The 21,346-nt window shown below is 43.4% G+C and overlaps 1 protein-coding gene across 1 annotated transcript in view; it reads left to right on the top strand.

The window, feature by feature from the left end:
- The window catches only part of LOC109906495 (insulin receptor substrate 1-B-like), a 53,970-nt gene extending 39,624 nt beyond the window's left edge, over positions 1-14,346 (top strand). The window contains exon 4 of the mRNA XM_020504204.2: positions 13,258-14,346. Coding sequence (XP_020359793.1) covers positions 13,258-13,265 — 8 coding nt within the window. The 3' untranslated portion in view covers positions 13,266-14,346. The remainder of the gene's footprint in view (positions 1-13,257) is intronic.
- Positions 14,347-21,346: the final 7,000 nt, after the last annotated feature.

Below are 21,346 nucleotides of genomic sequence, written 5' to 3'. Positions count from 1 at the left end.
CTATTTCTCTCCCTCTCTTCCTCCCTCCCTCTCTAATTCTCTCTCTCTCTTCCTCCCTCCCTCTCTCTAATCCCCCCCCCTCTTTCTTCTTATGATCATGTTTGTGGTTTAAGGAGCGTGTGTGTTTGTTTGTGGTTATGTGTGTGGGTGGTTGTGTGTGGACGGAAGAGGGTTTCTCTCTATTTTTCACTCTCCATGACACACGCCCTCTTTCGTGCATTTCCTCTCATTCTTTCTCTCGCTCTCCTTGTTTTTGCCATTTTGTTTCTTTTTGGCTTAGTCTTTCTTCCATTCTCTCCCTCTTTCTCTACCACTTTCTCTCTCGTGTTGCTTTCTCGCCCTCCTCTGCTCATGAACTCTCTCCTCTTCTTGCTCCCATCAATCTCTCTCTCTCTCATAGCTCTCTCTCTCTCTCTCTAACTGGGTTTGTCTGTAAAGAGCTTTGTGCCAATGGGCGTTCCAGAACACTAAGCTGATTACTGTCTGCTAATGAGACAGTTCTCACATGGGGGAGGGGGGACTGGTGTGTGTGTGTGTGTGTGTGTGTGTGTGTGTGTGTGTGTGTCACAGACTTGGGTCAATGCTGAGGCAAAGGGTCTCATTTGCCAGTGGGTATGATGAGTGATGTGTAAAGGCCACATATGGGGTTATTTTTTTGCAAAAAATGGTTTTATTTCACCGCAAGTCAGTTAAGAACAAATTATTATTTACAATGACGGCCTAGGAACAGTGGGTTAACTGCCTTGTTCAGGGGCAGAATGACATATTTTTATCTTGTCAGCTCTGGGGTTTGATCAAGCAACCTTTCGGTTACTGGCCCGACGCTCTAACCACCAGGTTTCCTGCCTCCCCAGGTTATAGTGCATGTAGAGGATCAACCCAGGGTGACAGAGAGGGGATGTGATGTTGAAGGGGTCAGGTTAGTAATATTGGATCAGATGGCGACTGTGTGTTTGCTGATTCACACACACACGCAAACTTTCTGAGACCAGGTCTCGGGGCAAAGACTGGTTCAGTCATGTAGAGACAGAAGAACAAAACTGATTCAGCTAGACAGCTGAGTTATGTCATCAATGTGCCAGAGGGCAGGCAGAGGTAATGGACAGCGAGAGGAGAGGAAGTTGCTTGCTCTTTCTCTCACTGGTGCTTGTTATCGTCGTCAACCTTCAAGGCTTCTGCCACTGAAACAGAAAGAAAGTCCCTGCAGAAATGTCACGGACACTCTGAGGAGTGTGTCTTGGTGGAGGCTGTGTATTGTGTGTGTGTGTGACTCATTTATATGTTGTCACAGAAATGCCACAGAGGCTGGTGTTAGATAGATAGAGAGAGAGTGTGTGTGTGCGTGTGCGCGCGCGTGTGTGTGTGCGCAACTGTGTTTTTGTGTGCAATTATGTACATCTGTCTCTCTCAGGGATGCAAACTAGTCACCTTTCGGTTTTTGAATACAAAATAGATGACCTACGTGATTTGTGCAGATCCGATGAGAAAGGTTTGGGGGGGGGGGGGGGGCTTTGGATCACTACTGGCTGTATGCAAAAGGAGGATGCGTGTTTGGGGCAATACTGACTGTATCCAAGGCTCAGCCAACCATTCATATAACAGAATAATGCAGCGACTGAGGAGAGAAGAGACAACCAATGTGCTAGTTACAGCATCAGCGCGTGTCTGGAAAGACAGCAGAGAGTGGAAAGGCAGTTTGCTAGTTACAGCATCAGAGCGCTCTGGAATGACAGCAGAGAGTGGAAAGACAGCAGAGAGTGGAAAGGCAGTTTGCTAGTTACAGCATCAGAGCGCTCTGGAAAGACAGCAGAGACTGGAAAGGCAGTTTGCTAGTTACAGCATCAGAGCGCTCTGGAAAGACAGCAGAGAGTGGAAAGGCAGTTTGCTAGTTACAGCATCAGAGCGCTCTGGAAAGACAGCAGAGAGTGGAAAGGCAGTTTGCTAGTTACAGCATCAGCGAGCGCTCTGGAAAGACAGCAGAGAGTGGAAAGGCAGTTTGCTAGTTACAGCATCAGAGCGCTCTGGAAAGACAGCAGAGAGTGGAAAGGCAGTTTGCTAGTTACAGCATCAGAGCGCTCTGGAAAGACAGCAGAGAGTGGAAAGGCAGTTTGCTAGTTACAGCATCAGAGCGCTCTGGAAAGACAGCAGAGAGTGGAAAGGCAGTTTGCTAGTTACAGCATCAGAGCGCTCTGGAAAGACAGCAGAGAGTGGAAAGGCAGTTTGCTAGTTACAGCATTAGAGCCCTCTGGAAAGACAGCAGAGAGTGGAAAGGCAGTTTGCTAGTTACAGCATCAGAGCCCTCTGGAAAGACAGCAGAGAGTGGAAAGGCAGTTTGCTAGTTACAGCATCAGAGCGCTCTGGAAAGACAGCAGAGAGTGGAAAGGCAGTTTGCCAGTTAACTTACAGCAGCGCGTCCTATGATGATAATGAAGAGGTAAACTAGGTGAGAAGCCTGACCACGGAGACAAGGGGTGAGAAGATGATGAAACGTACTTCATGAGCTGTAACCGAAAAACAACTGGCATTTAGAAAGTTTGAGGTGAGGGAGAAAGTGTGGTGGAACAAGTATTGTTACCATTGTTAAATATCTTGCTAGCTGGATCGAATTCTCTGTTAGCTAGCCAGAGAAATGTTGAGCAACATTAGCCAACTTAACTGATCAAATAATTGAGTTTATGGTGTGAAAATTAGCTGTCTAATAAAGCCAGACAGCTAACATTAGCTACCTAACGTTACAACATCAGATGAGCTAACGTTAGTAACCTAACCAATTCACTATAGTAGTAACTGTTAACGTTATACGACTCCTTGCCGTTCCTCAAGTTATAACTCGTTAACGTTAGTTGCTTACTGAACCCTGGCAATCTGTGTGAAATGTTAACTAGCTAACGAACTAACTACTATCTGAACTAATGTTTTCCCTCTACAGTATGTGGTTAATTTTCAGAATGAGAGAATTAAGTGAAAATGAGGCGTTGCTTGTTAAACAAGTGGTTTCAGGGAGTGTAGCCGGGCCTGGCTTAAACTGGATGCCTCTATAGAGGTGAAAGGAACGCAAAACACTTTCCCTCTTTTTCAGTCTCTGGATAAAAGGGATATGCCAGGTGTCCTCTCTGCCTGAAAGAGATCCGTTATGCCAACAAAGGGTATCATGCTCTGCTGGCACATTGTAGAACAGATGTCCGCAGGCAGAAAGTGTACAATGTAATAATGTGCAGTGTAGCCCACAAATATTGTATGTGTTGTGTTGAACTTGACAGTAACACATGTGGGTGAGTGAGTGAGGGGAGATTATATATTTCTTTACTCAGTGAATGTTATTTTTGCACACATGTAGCCTTGTGCACTTGATTGATGTCTACTATAGTGGCCACTAGAATAGAGCAAAAATAGAATGCCTGTTTTGTGTGTGTGTGTGGTCACAAGTGTTCAATTATAAAGGCTGTCATGGTAACTGAAATATTAGTGGATTGTTTTTTCTCAAGACTTGAGTGTCATTTGCTGTAAAGTCTAGGCAACAAATACCATTGGATTGCTTTCTTTACATTTTGTAGCTGTGAGTTAGGTTCACATGAACCACTTTTTATTTTACACACAGAGACGGATCATGTAGATCATATTCTTTGTTGTTTAATTACTTAAAACCTGCATTTCCCACTAGCAGGGATTTTTTTTCAATGTTTCAGGGCAACAAACGTGTCACCTTTTTGGGCCCTGACCAGTTTGCTTCCTTGGTCTCTGTCTCTCTACCATTTGGAACACATCCCATGCCAGTAGGCTTGTGATGCTCAGCGAGCCAGCGTCAGTAATTAGTGTCCGTCACACAATGTTCTCCGCCAGCCGCAGAGAAGCGCATAGAACCTAATCTTCGGTGCATTAGGACTTATGAAAGGATTGACTCACCAAGGAATGGAAAGGAAATAACCACTATACTCCCCAATTAAAGAGAGAGAGAGCGAGAGAGCTTACATCCAGTGGAGTGAGGGATGACAGATCAGGAAGACGTGCCACCCCTCCCCTGCTTTGTTTGTTTATCTTTCATTTCATATTCATTTGTCCTTTGTCTAGTCTATCTGTTTCTATTCATCAGCGGCCTCCCGGTGGTAGGCTGGAGTGGTGGGGTTAGGCGTGTTTGTGTACTGTGTCTGTGTGTTTAAGTGGTCCTGGAGTGGCCACGTCTTTTCACACTGAGGTCAACTGCAGATGGATTGAAAAGGCTTTTAGAGTACAACTGGGTATATATCGTATTACCAACCAAAACGCACATCAAGCACCACTGCTGTGCGTCATGTGAGGGTACATTTAAATATGTACTGGTGACTGTGTGCCCGTGGGGTCAGGCAGAGTGGTAACATTTATGCCTGACTGTGTGTTTGTGTCGTTAAGTGCTGTTGGTTGATTATGTGTTTTGTGAAAGATCATGGTGACGTGTGTGTGTGTCGATTGGTCGAAATTTTATAGCGTGTATTTTCCCATTTATAGACACATCACATGTGTTTTAATCAAATCAACTATATGCACCGAGCTTGTCGGATACTTTAAGCACACTGTTTGATAATTAAGGCACACAAATGACTAAAGGGAGTCTAACCGCAATTGATTTGATTTCACCTCCATGCTGCAGCGACCACTACGGAACTTCAACAGTCTTTATGGCTCTGTCCATGTTGCTGAAGCTGCAATATAATTACAGCCATTTCTGACTGAAAAGGTCTCTTACCGAAATCTCTAATTCCTTTAGGAAAAACATTCCCAATTCCCTCAGCTCTCTTTATCGCATTCATGTGACCAATAGGGCCTGACCTATAGCATATCATAATCACATCAATAAATAGGTTATAACAAACTCCGAACACATGTAACAGAAAAATGGATGCAGATGACGTGACAAATAAACTCGGGGAATGTCAACTGGTTGCACAGGTGGTAAAGGGGAAGTCGGATAAATTTGTGGAATAAATTTGACTAGTTGTGTACTGGAGATCAAGAAAAAGAAAGTAAGGAGCCAGCACTGTGTATATATTATGTGTGCCAAACATGAGCTGTTAGATTACAATATACATTTTCTGGCCATTTGGAGCAATGTCAACAACATTAAATGTCAGGTGGCAGGTAGGTAGCCTAGCGGTTAAGAGCGTAAACGAAAGGTCGCTGGAACGAATCCTCAAACTAACCAGGTGAAAAATCTTTCGATGTGCCCTTGAGCAAGGCACAAGGCACCGTAATTGCTCTTATAAGTTGCTCTGGATAAGAGTGTCTTCTAAATGATTAAAATGTATATAAATTATAAACGTACCAGACAGTGTTGTTGTAATGCCTTTTGTAAAGCCTTTTTTAAAGCAAAGACTAAAAACTATTTACAAAATTGAACAGTTTATTACGCTAATTATTCGAGTCGTTTTATTTGATTTTAAAACTGAAATGCTTGATTTGCATTTGAAAACATGAATGACTCTGTGTGGCTGTGTGATGAAATGAACAAATTAATGATTGATTGATACAGAAGCCTATATAGGTATTGAAATATAGGCCTAAGTAAGTTATGGCATTAAGACTAAGCAGGATGTGCTCTTTGGCCTACAGCTCGATGGTGGTTATACAAGGCTGCTATACCCTGCCTACTAATGATAATGACATGACTTTTTATTGTAGTAATAGTAACAATAACAATAAGAAGGCGGTCAAGAAAAAGGAATGTTATGGCCTCCCGAGTGGCGCAGCGGCCTAAGGCACTGCATCACAGTGCGTGGGGCGTCACTACTGACCCGGGTTCAATCCTAGGCTGTCACACAGATGTCCGTGACCGGGAGTCCCATAGGGCAGCACACAATTGGCCCAGCTTCGTCCGGGTTTGGCTGGGGGGGGGCTTTACTTGGCTCATCGTGCTCTAGCAACTCCTTGTGGCGGGCCGGGCGCCTGCAGGCTGACTTCGGTCGTCAGTTGTATGGTGTTTCCTCCGACACGTTGATGCAGCTGGCTTCCGGGTTAAGGAGCACGGTTTGGTGGGTCATGTTTCGAAGGATGCATGACTCGACCTTTGCCTCTCCCGAGTCCGTTATGGAGTTGCAGCAATGAGACAAGATTGAAATTGGGAGAAAAAGGAGCATTATTATTAATATTTTATTTTTATTTGTAAAAGTATAAACAACACTAAATAAATTACAAGTAATACCAGAGAGGCTGTTGTAATGAAAAAAAGCCTTTATTACCACATAGCAAAGATTTAAAAACAGCCGAATTTGGTAAATTGTGGTTGCTCACGGAATCAGTAGGTTATTAAACAAACAGGATCTGTGTTATTTCAGTAGATATACACTACCTTTCAACAGTTTGGGGTCACTTAGAAATGTCCTTCTTTTTGAAAGAAGAGCACATTTTCTGTCCATTAAAATAACATCAAATTGATCAGAAATACAGTGTAGACGTTGTTAATGTTGGAAATTACTATTGTAGCAGGAAACGGCTGATTTTTTATGGAATATCTACATAGGCTCATTATCAGCAACCATCACTCCTGTGTTCCAATGGCACGTTGTGTTAACTAATCCAAGTTTATCATTTTAAAAGGCTAATAGATCATTAGAAAACTCTTGCAAGTATGTTAATCAGCACAACCGTTTTCAGCTGTGCTAAAGAAGCAATTCAACAGGCCTTCTTTAGACAGGTTTGTGCCTTTCCAAATCATGTCCAATCAATTGAATTTACCACAGGTGGACCATAATCATGTCGTAAAAACATCTCAAGGATGATCAATGGCACCTGGGCTCAATTTCAAGTCTCATAGCAAAGGGTCTGAATACTTATGTAGAGAAGGTATTTCTGTTTCGTATTTTTAATACATTTGCAAACATTCTACAAACCATTTTACACTTTGTCATTTTGGTGTATTTTGTATAGATTGCTGAGGATTTGTTTTTGTTTAATAAATGATAGAATAAGGCTCTAACAAAATGTGGAAAAGGTCAAGGGGTCTAAACAATTTCCGAATGCACTGTATATCTTTTGCGGTCGACCAACAGCCTACTGACAAAACAATCAACCTGTTGACTAAATGGGGTCGGCCCTAGTGTGTTTTTCTTAGTATGTGTGAGCCAAGGTCTGCGAAACGTACGTGTGTGTGTGTGTGTTGGGGACATAGCCTCCTGGGATGGTTAAAAACAGCAGCGTTGCAGACATGCTTTATGACTGCAGACAGCTACTGTTACCCTGCTGTCCAGATAGTCCAACTGATCCAACTGGATCCCACCGCTCTCCCTTACACACGACCAGCCAGTAACTCTACTGCTGCTCTCCCCCTTAGCGACACATGTGTCAAACATGCACACACACACAGACATTCCGGTACAAACACACGCACACACATCAGCTGTCTCTTCACCACAGGGCTCCAAACGCCAACATTTCGTTAGGATGAGCAGAGCAAAGAATCTACCATTGTAAGTCTACCAACCTACTTACGTGGGGGGGGGGGATTGAGGGAGGGAGGGTGTTGAGAGCTCTAAAAAATATGTTCTCTTTTTCTCTCCCACTGGTGAAGAGAAGGGAAGGAGAGAGCCCCTATGGAGTACCTAGCATTCCCTAGGCTCATGGATAAATATTTGCGGTGCCATGTTGGGCCTGGCTGGCTAGCTACCCGCCTCATGCACACACACACACATACTTGTCTTTCACACACACACATACATACACACTTGTCTGTCACACACACACTCTCTCCTGTGCACCCTGTTTCACAGAACTGCACTCCTCTGAATTAACGTCCTAAGGTTACACATGGTAACTTTAAACACCACAGGGGGGAGGAAGGAGGGAAGGGGGACTGGATTGATGGGATGCCACTTACATCTCTATTAATAATTACACTGTTTATTAGGAGGTCTCAGGACAGGGGTATGGTCCGGGCATGTGGGGACACACACACAGACACACCAGTTTCTGCCTCCTGAGTCATGGTATGATGTTCGCTAATAAGACGTTTGGTCAGCAGTTTTGTTTTCTCTTTGTCTACATTTCCTAAGAAGTTTGTCAATCAATCCCTTTGGGGCTCTAATCTAGTAACCAATATTTCTGACTTTGAGAAATCTGTTCTAGGTGAAACAAAGAAACAGGGGATGTGAAATAGCCTTCGAGGTACATGTTTTTCTTAGCCACAAATCTAGGATCAGATTACCCTCCCCTAACCTCAACCACTCTGCGAGTACAAACAATACTGACCCAAGATTAGTGTCTAGACCAGGGATGGGCAATTTTGATGGGGGTGGGGGCCCACAAAAAGGCTGAAATGCTGATGCTTGCGGGTGCTACATTGTGTGCAAAACATTTTAGCAGCCCACCTCTTGACAGCAGAGAGAAATGTTTTACAGTTAATTACATGCAATTCTACACATTTTGCCATAGGGTGGAGAAAAATGTTGCCAATTTTTAAAATGATATCTGATTGAGACAAAATCAACGGGGTCCCCCCCGAACGGTACATTTACCATGGTTACTAGGTTGAGATGGCTGGCTGCTAAACTGATTTACCATGGTTACTAGGTTGAGATGGCTGGCTGCTAAACTGATTTACCATGGTTACTAGGTTGAGATGGCTGGCTGCTAAACTGATTTACCATGGTTACTAGGTTGAGATGGCTGGCTGCTAAACTGATTTACCATGGTTACTAGGTTGAGATGGCTGGCTGTTAAACTGATTTACCATGGTTACTAGGTTGAGATGGCTGGCTGCTAAACTGATTTACCATGGTTACTAGGTTGAGATGGCTGGCTGCTAAACTGATTTACCATGGTTACTAGGTTGAGATGGCTGGCTGCTAAACTGATTTACCATGGTTACTAGGTTGAGATGGCTGGCTGCTAAACTGATTTACCAATCTCAAAAATGTTAGCTGACATGGGCTAATTGAGTGACTATCAGTGACTGACCTGGCAAGAGAGAAACTGCTGATGCAAAACCAATTTCTAAGTTGCACCTTGTGTATTCTACTATTCTAACCTGCAAAAGTAAGTTGAGACCCCGACTGAGTTAAAAAAATATATATATATTTATATAGTGTGTGTGTGTGTATATATATATATATATATATATACAGTGCCTTGCGAAAGTATTCGGCCCCCTTGAACTTTGCGACCTTTTGCCACATTTCAGGCTTCAAACATAAAGATATAAAACTGTATTTTTTTGTGAAGAATCAACAACAAGTGGGACACAATCATGAAGTGGAACGACATTTATTGGATATTTCAAACTTTTTTAACAAATCAAAAACTGAAAAATTGGGCGTGCAAAATTATTCAGCCCCTTTACTTTTAGTGCAGCAAACTCTCTCCAGAAGTTCAGTGAGGATCTCTGAATGATCCAATGTTGACCTAAATGACTAATGATGATAAATACAATCCACCTGTGTGTAATCAAGGCAACAACAGGACAATGACCCAACACACCTCCAGGCTATGTAAGGGCTATTTGACCTATAAGGAGAGTGATGGAGTGCTGCATCAGATGACCTGGCCTCCACAATCACCTGACCTCAACCCAATTGAGATGGTTTGGGATGAGTTGGACTGCAGTGTGAAGGAAAAGCAACCAACAAGTGCTCAGCATTATGTGGGAACTCCTTCAAGACAGTTGGAAAAGCATTCCAGGTGAAGCTGGTTGAGAGAATGCCAAGAGTGTGCATAGCTGTCATCAAGGCAAAGGGTGGCTACTTTGAAGAATCTAAAATGTATTTTTATTTGTTTAATACTTTTTATGGCTACTACATGATTCCATGTGTTTTTTCATAGTTTTGACATTTAGGCAGGTGTTTTGACATGTAGAAAATAGTAAAAATAAAGAAAAACCCTTGTGTGAGTAGGTGTCCACATTTTTGACTGGTACTGTATATATTATAATAATAATAATATATATTTTAAATTAAACTGAGGGCCTTCAAAAGGGCGCCGGCCGCCGAATGCGTCAAGACTCTAGGGCTGGATGGAGCCCCATGCTGCCTTGCCTGTCTTTATGTTAGTAAATCACCTCTCTGAACCTAACAGTATTTATTCTGCAGCCTTCTACGAATACTTTGGCAGAAAAGTGGAAGAGCGGGAGAGGCAGAGCGAGGCTTGATGTCCAAACTGTAGAACACAGGTCGTAGATAGGCCATACTTCAGCCTTAAACTTCGGGCCCAACAACACGGTGATCTAACATGTAAGGTGGGCATTAGAGGTTTACACAGATCCACCTGTACCCAGGACCCAGCCCGGGAAGGGCCCATACAGATCAGCGACTGCTGCAGAAGGGAGAGAGAGAGACATTTGATCATTTATGCTGTTGCTCTTGCTTTTCACGAGAGTGGAGCGTGGTGAGTGTTATCTAATCAATGGAGGATGCAATTCAAATGATGGAAGGAGAGGCTACAATGATCAAGAGCCGACAGGTAGGCTGCTACATAATATCCCGAATGGAGTTGTTACACAGTAGAATGAGAAAGGACGTGCACTGTTTTACCCACTACCCTTTGCTCTTGTTGGCTTCCCCCTCTCCCATTCTGGAGCCAGGGACAGGATGTTCTTAACAGATCAAGACGCGCGCACACACAGTCACACACCCACATGCTTTCTCATTCCCATTCCCCCTCAAACAAATGCCAAAGCAACAAGTCCCTATCCTCCATTCGGTATTGGTACACAGCCACACCCACCCATAGCTTTTACTGCATTCTAGCCTTACCTGATCCACAGCACAGCACATACATCTCCCAGCTATCTCACACACACACACACAGAGAGACTGCATTTCTCACTCGCTATATCTCTCTCTCTCTCTGCTCTTTGCACTGGTCCCCTCTTCCCTACTGGCTTTCATAAGACACTCTCTTTGCTTGGCAGAGGCCTTCATATGGTGATGCTCCCCCCCCCCCCCACCTTGTGTGTGCATGCTTACTGTGGCTGCGACATTGTGAGTTTTAGTACGCACATTGCGCAGGTTCAAATCCCTAATAAGATATGTATACACTCATACATACTCACATTCACACACCTGCCTAAATGTACGTTATATAACTTGACAGCCGTGAAGTAATTGGCAGTGAGTCAGAGGGGAGAGTGAGTGAGTGAGTGTGTGTGTGTGTGTGTGTGTGTGTGTGTGTGTGTGTGTGTGTGTGTGTGTGTGTGTGTGTGTGTGTGTGTGTGTGTGTGTGTGTGTGTGTGTGTGTGTGTGTGTGTGTGTGTGTGCGCTATGGGCTCCCCGTTTCAGCCAGTGTCAGACTACTACAGTACAGTGACCCTACACAGACAGACAACTTACTCAGATAGACAAGACACTTAGAGTGATCCACAGACCGGTGTGTGACATACAGAACAAGGCATTGCATCTTAATAAACTTGTATTAAGTGAGCGGACGCGGACACTGACTCACAGACTGACAGATGCAAGGGTGACACACACACTGAAATCAATCTACTTAAAGGCACAGGAAACAGGGTGTCTCATCCTTAATGAATCGCTAAAGTGAGCCGTGACAGAAAAGGACATTGACAGCCCCAGACAGGCAGACGAACACACGCAGACACCCACCAAAACACACACGCACTACAATGGCTGCTCCAACAAATGAGCCATCACTGCCCCAGACAGACTGACAGGAGGACAGAAATAGAGAGGGAACTGTTTATTGGCCAGTCAGTGGCAGAGGCAGGTCATAGCCCCATCTTGGCTTCAGAGTTAAGGAGCCTGCAGAGAGGAACAGTCACACTCACACACAGACTCCCGCAGGCATCATCACATCGATTAGATCTCAGAACGGAAAGGCAACTCAAGGAAATGAATGAGATCGATAGACAAGCAGAGAGCGGGAAGGAGAGAGAGAGAGAGATCTGATTACAGTAGAAAGGAAACGCTTCCTGTCTGGTCTGGTTGCATATGAGTGCACCGATGTCAGTGGTTAGTGTGTGTGTGTGTCTGGGTTCGCATTTAGATCTAGAATAGCAGAAGAGGATGCACCTACAAGCCTAATGGATTGGTGCGTGTTTAGTAATAGTCTGTTTGGTCTAATGTGCCATCCATATAATCCTCTGTAAATCCCAGTCACTGTCTCCTCAGACACTCTGTGTCTAGACGCGCGTGTGTGTGTGTGTGCCCACACCAATATGTGTGTGTTTGTGTGCGTGCCAATGCGTTCCGTCTCTCTGGGTCCGTTGGGCTGATTGTTGGTACGGCTCTCAGGCTGAGCTGCACTGGCTGCTGTTGTTAGCTGGCACCATCTGTGCCGGGACGCTAAATATAGCTCTGCACCAGGAAGAAGAAGAAGAATGAGGGGGGGGGGGGCTCTCACCAGAAATATAGACGAGACACTTTTTTTTTCATTAACAGTTAGAGAGCAGGCCTGGGAAATTTCAGGGAACAAGGGAGTCCTTTCTCTCAATCGGTCACCATTCATCACTGTGTTTATTTGATGTATCCGCCATGTGGCCAGCCCCCAGCAACCTTTCCTCCTATTTTAAACTGCCCTTTAATGACGATGTTAAAAACATGATGATTATTATAGACCTACAGTACGTACTTGTCACATGTGACTGTTAGCTACCCCTAATAAAGGGATAATCGACCGATGGAGGGGAAGATGTATGAGAGTCGTGTTATGGTGTGCGTTTTCCTTTCCGTAGTCTAAATATCCTCTGTCAGTACGACCCTCGAAGGCATTATCAATCGTACAATAGGTTCCATAACAAAGACAAGTGTTGATGACCTTTTCTTAGTGACGTGCTTGCTTTAGTTTTGTAATAAGATGGGGAAAAGACTATATTGCCCTAAAACAAAACATGTACGCACACACACACACACACATTCTCTCTCTTGTCCAACCTCTCTCTGTATTTCTCTCTCTCTCTGTATTTCTCTCTCTCTGTATTTCTCTCTTTCCGTATTTCTCTCTTTCCGTATCTCTCTTTCCGTATTTCTCTCTCTCTCTCTCTCTCTCTCTGCATTTCTCTCTCTTCCTCTTTCTCCGTATTTCTCTCCCCGTATATCTCTCTCTCGGGCGGTCTCACCCTCCTCCATTCCATCCCTCTGTTGAACTTCGCCATATATATTTCATTTGAGGACACAATATTCCCCTGTGGATAAACAGACATAGATATTTTATTTGTAGATTTGCAAACAATGTTGGTGATAAAGTGTGGTAGTCAGTAGATGAATGTCATAATATTTAGTTCATCTTCGTATAATATTCTGTTGTCTACTGTTCTTCTAACCCAACCATTTCCTCTGCTTCCAGAATGCTGATGTCTATGGCCTTGGAATTATGGGGGAGAAATTACAGGAGACTTGGAGATCCCTAAGCTCCTCATCCTTTTGTGACAACCAATGGGAAGAGAGATAAGTTGGACTGGTCACGCCCCTGAAAGCACTTTGGAAAGACGGATGGAAAACCTTTATTTTGTTGCTTTCAGTTTATTGGTTGTGATACCAATGGGGATGCGTGCCGATTCTAGTCCGTGAAGGGAGGACTCTCAGCCAATAAGAGAGAAGAATAAAGACTGACTGCGGACCGGGAGCCAATGATATTTTTCGATCATCAACCTAAATGAAAACACAATTAACCAATCAAAAAGCAGGATTTCATCTAATGATGTCTGAATATACATAGTATTATAAGGAAATATATAGAAGTATATATCTTTTCAAAAGTGCCTCATTTTTTGATTGTAGCCATTTTACAAAGAACTTAGCATTGACTAAGGAACTGAAGAAGCTTCAGTTTTTGTGCTCCTTTTGAAGTAGAATATGTTGTGGCGACCAGATGTAATGGACAAAGAAGAGAGCACTGGTACTGGTATATATTTGGAATAATAACGATAATGATGATGATGATAATAATAATAATAGCAATTAGCTGGCCTGACTGTGTTACTGTGAGAGATGTTAGCGGCATAGCTTCTAATGACTTTATGCTCACCGCTTCAATGTAGCTGACAGATGTTTCTCTCTCTCTCCACTCTCTTTCAATATCTCTATCTCTCTCTGCCCACACCTCTCATCCAAGAATGCAGAGTTATTCTATATCACATATCAACATGCTCACATACTACACAATATGCTCTGGTCAATATGTATTTAATGCACAGAGAGAGACTTGGCACTTGTTGCCGATAAAGACAACTAAAAAAAACAAGTGTATGGAACTATATTTAACCATAAATAGTTCTTTCAAATACTTGTATTAATTATAACACAGAAATAGATTACTCGACAATTTCCGTAATCTTAGCCTGTCTACACTGAACAAAATATAAAACGCAACATGTAAAGTGTTGGTCCCATATTTCATGAGCTGAAATAAAAGATACCAGAAATGTTCCATACACACAAAAAGCTTATTCTTTAGCTCCCGAGTGGCGCAGCGTTCTAAGGCACTGCATCTCACTACAGACCCTGGTTTGATTTCACGCTGTGTCACAACCGGCCGTGATTGGGAGTCCCGTAGGGCAGCGCACAATTGGCCCAGCGTTGTTCGGGTTAGGGTTTGGCTTGGGGTAGGCCATCATTGTAAATAAGAATTTGTTCTTAACTGACTTGCCTAGTTAAATAAAGGTGAAATAAAACATTGATGAATACATCTCTAAAATTGTGTGCACAGATTTGTTTACATCCCTGTTAGTGAGCATTTCTCCTTTGCCAAAATAATCCATCCACCTGACAGGTGTAGCATATCAAGAAGCTGTTGTACCTATTGTAAAAGGCTACTCTAAAATGTGCAGTTTTGTCACACAAGAAAATGCCATAGATGTTTCAAGTTTTCCCAATTGCAATTGGCATGCAGGAATGTCCACCAGGGCTGTTGCCAGAGAATTTAATGTTGATTTTTCTACCATAAGCCGCCTCCAACGCCGTTTTAGAGAATTTGGTAGTTTGTCGAACCAGCTTCATAACTGCAAACTATGTGTAACCACACCAGCCCAGGACCTCCACCTCCAGCTTTGTCACCTGCGGGATCATCTGAGACCAGCCGCCCGGACAGCTGATGAAACTGGGAGTTTTCACAACAGAACAATTTCCTCACAAACGGCTCAGGGAATCTCATCTGCGTGCTCGTCGTCCTCACCAGGGCCTTGACCTGACTGCAGTTTGGCGTCGTAACCGACTTCAATGGGCAAATGTTCACTTTCTATGGTCACTGACACTCTGGAAAAGTGTACTCTTCACTGATGAATTCCGGTTTCAACTGTACCAGGTAGATGGCAGGCGGTGTGTATGGCATAATGTGGGTGAGCGGTTTGCTGATGTCCATGTTGTGAACAGAGTGCCCCAATGGTGGCGGTGGGGTTATGGTACTGACAGGCATAAGGTACAGACAACGAACACGTTAGCATTTTATCGGTGGCAATTTGAATGCACAAAGATACCGTGACGAGATCCCGAGGCCCGTTGTCATGCAATTCATCTGCCTCCATGTCCTCATGTTTTCAGCATGATAATGAACGGCCTCAGGGATCTGTATACAATTCCTGGACGCTGAAAATGTACCAGTTCTTCTTGCCTTTATACTCACCACACGTCACCCATTGAGCATGTTTGGGATGCTCTGGATAAACGTGTAGTCCAGACTACTTTACACAGCCATTGAAGAGGAGTGGGGCAACATTCCACCCGCCAAAATCAACAGCCTGATCAACTCTATGCGAAGGAGATATGTCGTGTTCCATGAGGCAAATGTTGTTCACACCAGATACCGACTGGTTTTCCATTTTTGTTCAGTGTTGTAATTATAGAATCACCCACGTTTTGTAGGCTATACTGTTTCATGCAATACTTTATGGCCATGGGCATGGTTGTTCATGCAGTGGTTACAATGTGCCACTGTTCAAACGTTGCTATAAGGTCTTAAAAGGTCAGCAGCAAAGGCGCGGGAGCAAACGAGTTTGGTACAGGGACAGACAACAATTTTTACATGCAAATCTGATTGAATACAGCATTTGATCATTGAAATATCAGCCTCAATTTAACTTCCAAAGTTTATTTTTTCTTTCTGAGGGCAAATCAGGGACTTTTCCGGGTACAGGGAACAAGCTACCAAAATCGGGGACTGTCCCAGGAAATTGGGGACTGTCCCGGGAAATCTGGGACATCTTGTCACGCTAGTCCACAGGGATAAAAGAAGTGCTAACAATAGCCCTTGCTAATGTTGGCTTACCTAACGTCTGGCTTCGATAACATGGCGTGCCTCGCTTAGCTGTGGGCAACATGCTAACTTTAGCCTAGTTAGCAAAGTATTTGGTTCTGAGGCATAAATAGCCCTCCTTTATGTTTCTCAGTTGCCATCTTTCTCTCTCTCTCTCTCTCTCTCTCTCTCTCTCTCTCTCTTTGGCTCTTACTTTATACTCTTTCTGCTATGCATTAGCACTAAAGTGCCTGTCTGTCTGTATGTATGTCTATCTGTCTGTCTGTCTGTCTGTCTATATGTCTGTCCCTGTCTTTCCCTTCAGCGCTATGAGGGCAAAATATATACAGTCTATTTTCCTCTTATTTCTCTATTATTGGCTGTTCATTATTGTGTAAACTTAAGGTACCCTGCCCTGATTGATGTGTCAATGATGTTCAAGGATGTAGTGACCCATGAAATGACTTGACCAATGGCCCCTACCTTTGTGTTTGTATTGGGTTCGTGCTGGCTGTTGTGGCCCCGTGGAGGACTCCATTGAGGACCTCATCTATGGATGGCCCTATCAGTGCCAAAACAAAAATACGTTTTTGACTCTTTGACAATATATTAAATAGCTAGCTACAAGTTCAGACATTTTCTTTTTTTTCTTCTTGTTTGTTAAATGCTATTATAACCTTGCCTCCGCTCTTGTTTGATTTTGCAAACAAACAAAAAAACTGTCTTGGAAGTTTGAGAGACATCTTGCCTCATTAGTTTGCCTCTGGGACACGTATGAAAGAAAGGTATGAGAGGAAGCACTTCTGAAATGACTTCATGAACAATACTTACCATAAGTTGCCAATATGAGCCATCACAGAAAGAGAAAACACCCTTCAAAGAGAACCACATTTCTCTGTCCACGTTTCACTACCAGCACATATGTATATTCCGACAGTCAGTCCAAGGTGTCTGCCTCGTGCACTTCCTCCTCCCTCTTGTCACATGACTGTCGGGACTCGTAGAATAACAAAGCAGCTTTATTGCTAACAGATTGGGATCTGTGGTCAGGGCAATTGGCCATAATGGTTTCTAATGCAGAGGTGAGATTAGGAAAGTAGTTTGTTTCCAACCTCACTGTGCCGGGTTTGTTTCTAATGAGGGTTCACTGCAAGACGCAACAAGGCAGTGATACGAGCACACACTTACACATTAGAACACAAACAGTAAATAGTGTCAATGTTTCCAAAAGGTTTTGGGGAATGTTTTCTTTTGTTATATAATGACTCCACAATCTTCCAAACTGAAGCCAGAGAGTTCACTCTGAAATCAAAGTTAAGTCTGACGCTTTCTGGCCTCAAAAGTGGACAATGGTCATGAACCCAGTCACTGTTGAGGTCTGAAAGCATCAATATATATGACAAACTTTAACTTTGGAGTGAACTATCACTTTAAAGAGCTACTGAACATACCGATTGACACCTGTGTTTTTCTGTTGCTCATTAGAAAAACAAGGTTTCCTGACCGATTCCGCGTTTGGTTAATGATGTTTGCCCCCGTAGACACTAGACGGGAAGCCTATTTCACTTCCTCAAAATCCTCAGAATTAATTTAACATAACTCAAGAAATCTGTAATTAGTTTTGATGTTTTGCCGAGGATGTTTTAGTCATGCAATTTTACATCCAACTAAGGTGTTTGGTGCAGTATTTCTCAAGTTAAAAAAATGTGTGGCGTGCTGGGCAGGTTTGTCTCACTGTGTACGCTATCGGATAGAGAGCAATCACTGCAGCTGTTCACAACCATGTTAGGGGGCAAATGGACATCATCAAATCAAAACCCAAAAACTTTATTTACCCGTTGTGACGCATGGATGTTCCAAACTCCGTTTTAGACTAGACTGACTTTATGACCAAAATGATCCTATTTACACCTTGTAGTCAATTTTGACACAAGAATGAATGTTTCTGACTCATCTCAATGCCATATGAGCCATTTCCAAATGGATTTGTTTCTTTTTCAAATGAAATGAATGAATGGTGATCATGTATAATGGACTTTATTTGGGAGAATTCAGGGGTTCGGGGGAGGGGGTGTTAAGCTTAATTGCTGTTCTCCATGACGATGGGGGGGGGGACTAAAACAGGGGGGTTCTAGAAAATACACATTTTTCCTATCTACAATTCTAGATGGGAAATTCTGATGCTCTTTGACTGTGATGTGACAATTTCACTTTTGTTGCTTGAGAAGAAAAAACGACAACAACAAAAAAAGATCTAGGAGTTGTCCTTTTGATTCAAGGTAATGATCTCATTAAAAGAAGAGTTGTCTAGATGTCTGTGCGGAGGGACAGATTGAGACAAAGGGAAACAAGGCAAAGTGACGGGCACAGACAGTTATAAAGGCAGCCGTTGGTACCGGCATACTGTACTGTAGTGACAATCACACTCATAAAGGCTTTAACAACCATAATGAAAACTGTTTAATGATTAGTTACCGTAAACAAAAAGCCTTTATTAGTCATCTCACTCCCCAGTGATAAGATCGATGTGACTATGTAGTGGCAAGATGCCAACAGAGTTTATCACTTATCTCATTGGAATTATGACCAATTGCTTTGTTTGTGCCTGGGAAAGGCTGTGCGTGTGTGTGTCACACACTCTCTCTCTCAGGCTCTTTCACTCACAATTAAATTAGTTTCAATGGGCATTATTAGTGAGAAAAGTTGGTATCTTTCATGTCTCTCCCTCTTTCCACTCACTCTTTCTTTGCCTAATGAAGTCTATGTTGTGATGATTCTCTGTGTCTGTCTCTCCCAGATGGCTTGGTAACTCAACCCCAGGTTATATGCGCACCAAATCCCCATTGGGATGAATAGGAATGAGAACACAACACACACACACACACACACACACACACACACATCTGTATGAACATGAAACGGATGCTCTCACTCTCTCTCTGCCCTGCCCATGAATAGGATGGAATATGGGAGAAAAGGGCACATATCATCACCAGTATGTATTAGGGGAATATGAGGCTGAAACCGCTTCACCAGAAGGCCAATGAAAACCATGTAAGTACACTGTATCTGTAGTCTATTCACTGTGGCCCTGACCCTATTGCTCTTTTCTTGTAAGCTGGCTCTTGTTCCCTCTCACCTAACGCCTCCTCTATGCTTCCCTCAGGGCATGTTTAGCCTTGTTAGACTTACATGTGAACCTTGTAGTCCAACCTCAGACACAGGAGCGTGGATCTTAGGGGGGGGCATGTCCCACTCAATGTTAAACAGACGTTAACAGAGACGCTAAAAAGCCAGAAAGTTCGGTGGCTTGGCCCTAGGTGAAGAAGTAAACTGTACTGGAGCTAAGCACTAGCTAACCGCTAACCACAAACACACTGCTTCCCTCTGTTAGGGCTGCTCTTACGTTACAGCGACCATTGTTGATGTAACGTGACAGGACAGTAGAGTAAAGTCTTGCAAAGAGCCAAGCTGTGAATGAATGGCCTTTGAGATGGATGGATGAGAAGGGATGAGAATATGGCACTTGGAGCCTCCACATCAGAAAGAAAGAGGTAGAGAGGGATCGAGTGAGTTGGGAAATTCCGCCATCTGGTCATCATGGAGACGCAGAGTCAATGCCCATGTTCCGTTGCCTCCGTGGCAGTGCCACACCCCTCCCATGAGGGATAGAGAGAATATTCTGGGATGGCGCCAAGGAGAGGTGGTAGAGGACAGCGAGTTTAGATGGGCACCGGACACAGACAGTCAAGTCATAAACCTAGAGGAAACGAGAGATAGAGAGGGAGGGGGGACGAGAGGTAAAGAGAAATGAGGGAGGAGAAGAGAGGGAGTGACAGAAACGGAAAGAGAGAGGGAGAGAGAGAGCAGCTTTCCTCAAAGGCCAGAAGACAACAGGTGGATCTGTGGCTGTGAAAAAACTAGGTAGAAGGACACACCCTCTGTAAAGCAGCGTCCAAAAAACATTAAACACATAGTTTCCATGTGTTTGACCATTCCATTCACGCTGTTCCAGCCATTATTATGCGCCGTCCTCCCCTCAGCAGCCTCCACTGGTCTCAGCCACGTGTTCAGGTGACGGACAGGAGCATGCGGATCCACACACATGCATACAGACTAGACATTGTAGGACTTGGGGTCCACATGACACACAGACAACAGGTGTATGCTTACAATGTATACCGTATGTAATACTCATCAGTAGGCTATAGAAGAAAATAAATAAGTGAGGATGTGATACTGGGCATTGTACATAATAATCCATCATTGTATTTGACAAAACAAAAAACGTAAAAAGACTAACATGTTCCAGAATTACTTTTGGATGTGTATGTGGGGGATTTTTCAAGCCTGTGTAGTGGGATCAAAAAGTATATTAATTGGCTTTTTATCACAATAAAAGTGTAGAATGGATGCATTTGAATACATTTCATTTCCCATGATCTGTCATTCATCAGCTCCAACCCCATATGATGTAGCAGCATGTAGCTGTGCTCTGACCCGTTGGTAAGAATACAGGAAGTCTTCCTGCTTTATGACTTCCTCTCTGGCACGGCCAAACAGGAAGCTCACTCTGTATTTGACACAGACATAGCAGGAGTCCCTGAACCAGATGCACAGAAATACACTGTAGAACAAATATCATGTTTTTATAGACTGATAAATATCTGAACTCTAGATTTATAATATACTTGATAATAACCGTACGGTTTCGTACGTTTCGGTTATTCAACCTCTCCTTCACATTATTCTTTTTTAATCAATTACATTCTATGTTGTGCACTTGTTAAAGGTAATTTATTGTGAAAATATTGCGGCACAATTACTACAGTACAGACTAATATGGAAATAGTAAAACTCAGCGATTCCAATGCTTCTGGTATCTGAAGTAATTTGATCTGCAAAGGCCACAGCAGACCCAGCCCTTTCAAATGTATTTTCAGCCCCTTTCTGTGACCTCTTTCCTCCCACTTTTTCACAGTGTTCTTAGCCAACCCCCCCCCCCCCCCCCTCCCCTCTTAATCATGCTCTATGGGAATGTGGATGTCAATGTTTATGTGTTTAGTTGCGTACGTCGTTAGCTCAGTTACTCCGTCGTTTTTGGTTCAGAGAGAGAGAGAGAGTTACAAAACATAAAATGACCACATGTAGCGAGGGAGGGGGAGGGAGGGAGGGGAAGGTGACGGTGAGGCCTCCATGCTTTATT

The sequence above is a fragment of the Oncorhynchus kisutch genome, linkage group LG16 (assembly GCF_002021735.2).
Source record: "Oncorhynchus kisutch isolate 150728-3 linkage group LG16, Okis_V2, whole genome shotgun sequence".
Lineage (NCBI taxonomy): Eukaryota > Metazoa > Chordata > Actinopteri > Salmoniformes > Salmonidae > Oncorhynchus > Oncorhynchus kisutch.
This window is presented reverse-complemented; position numbering and strand designations above follow the sequence as displayed.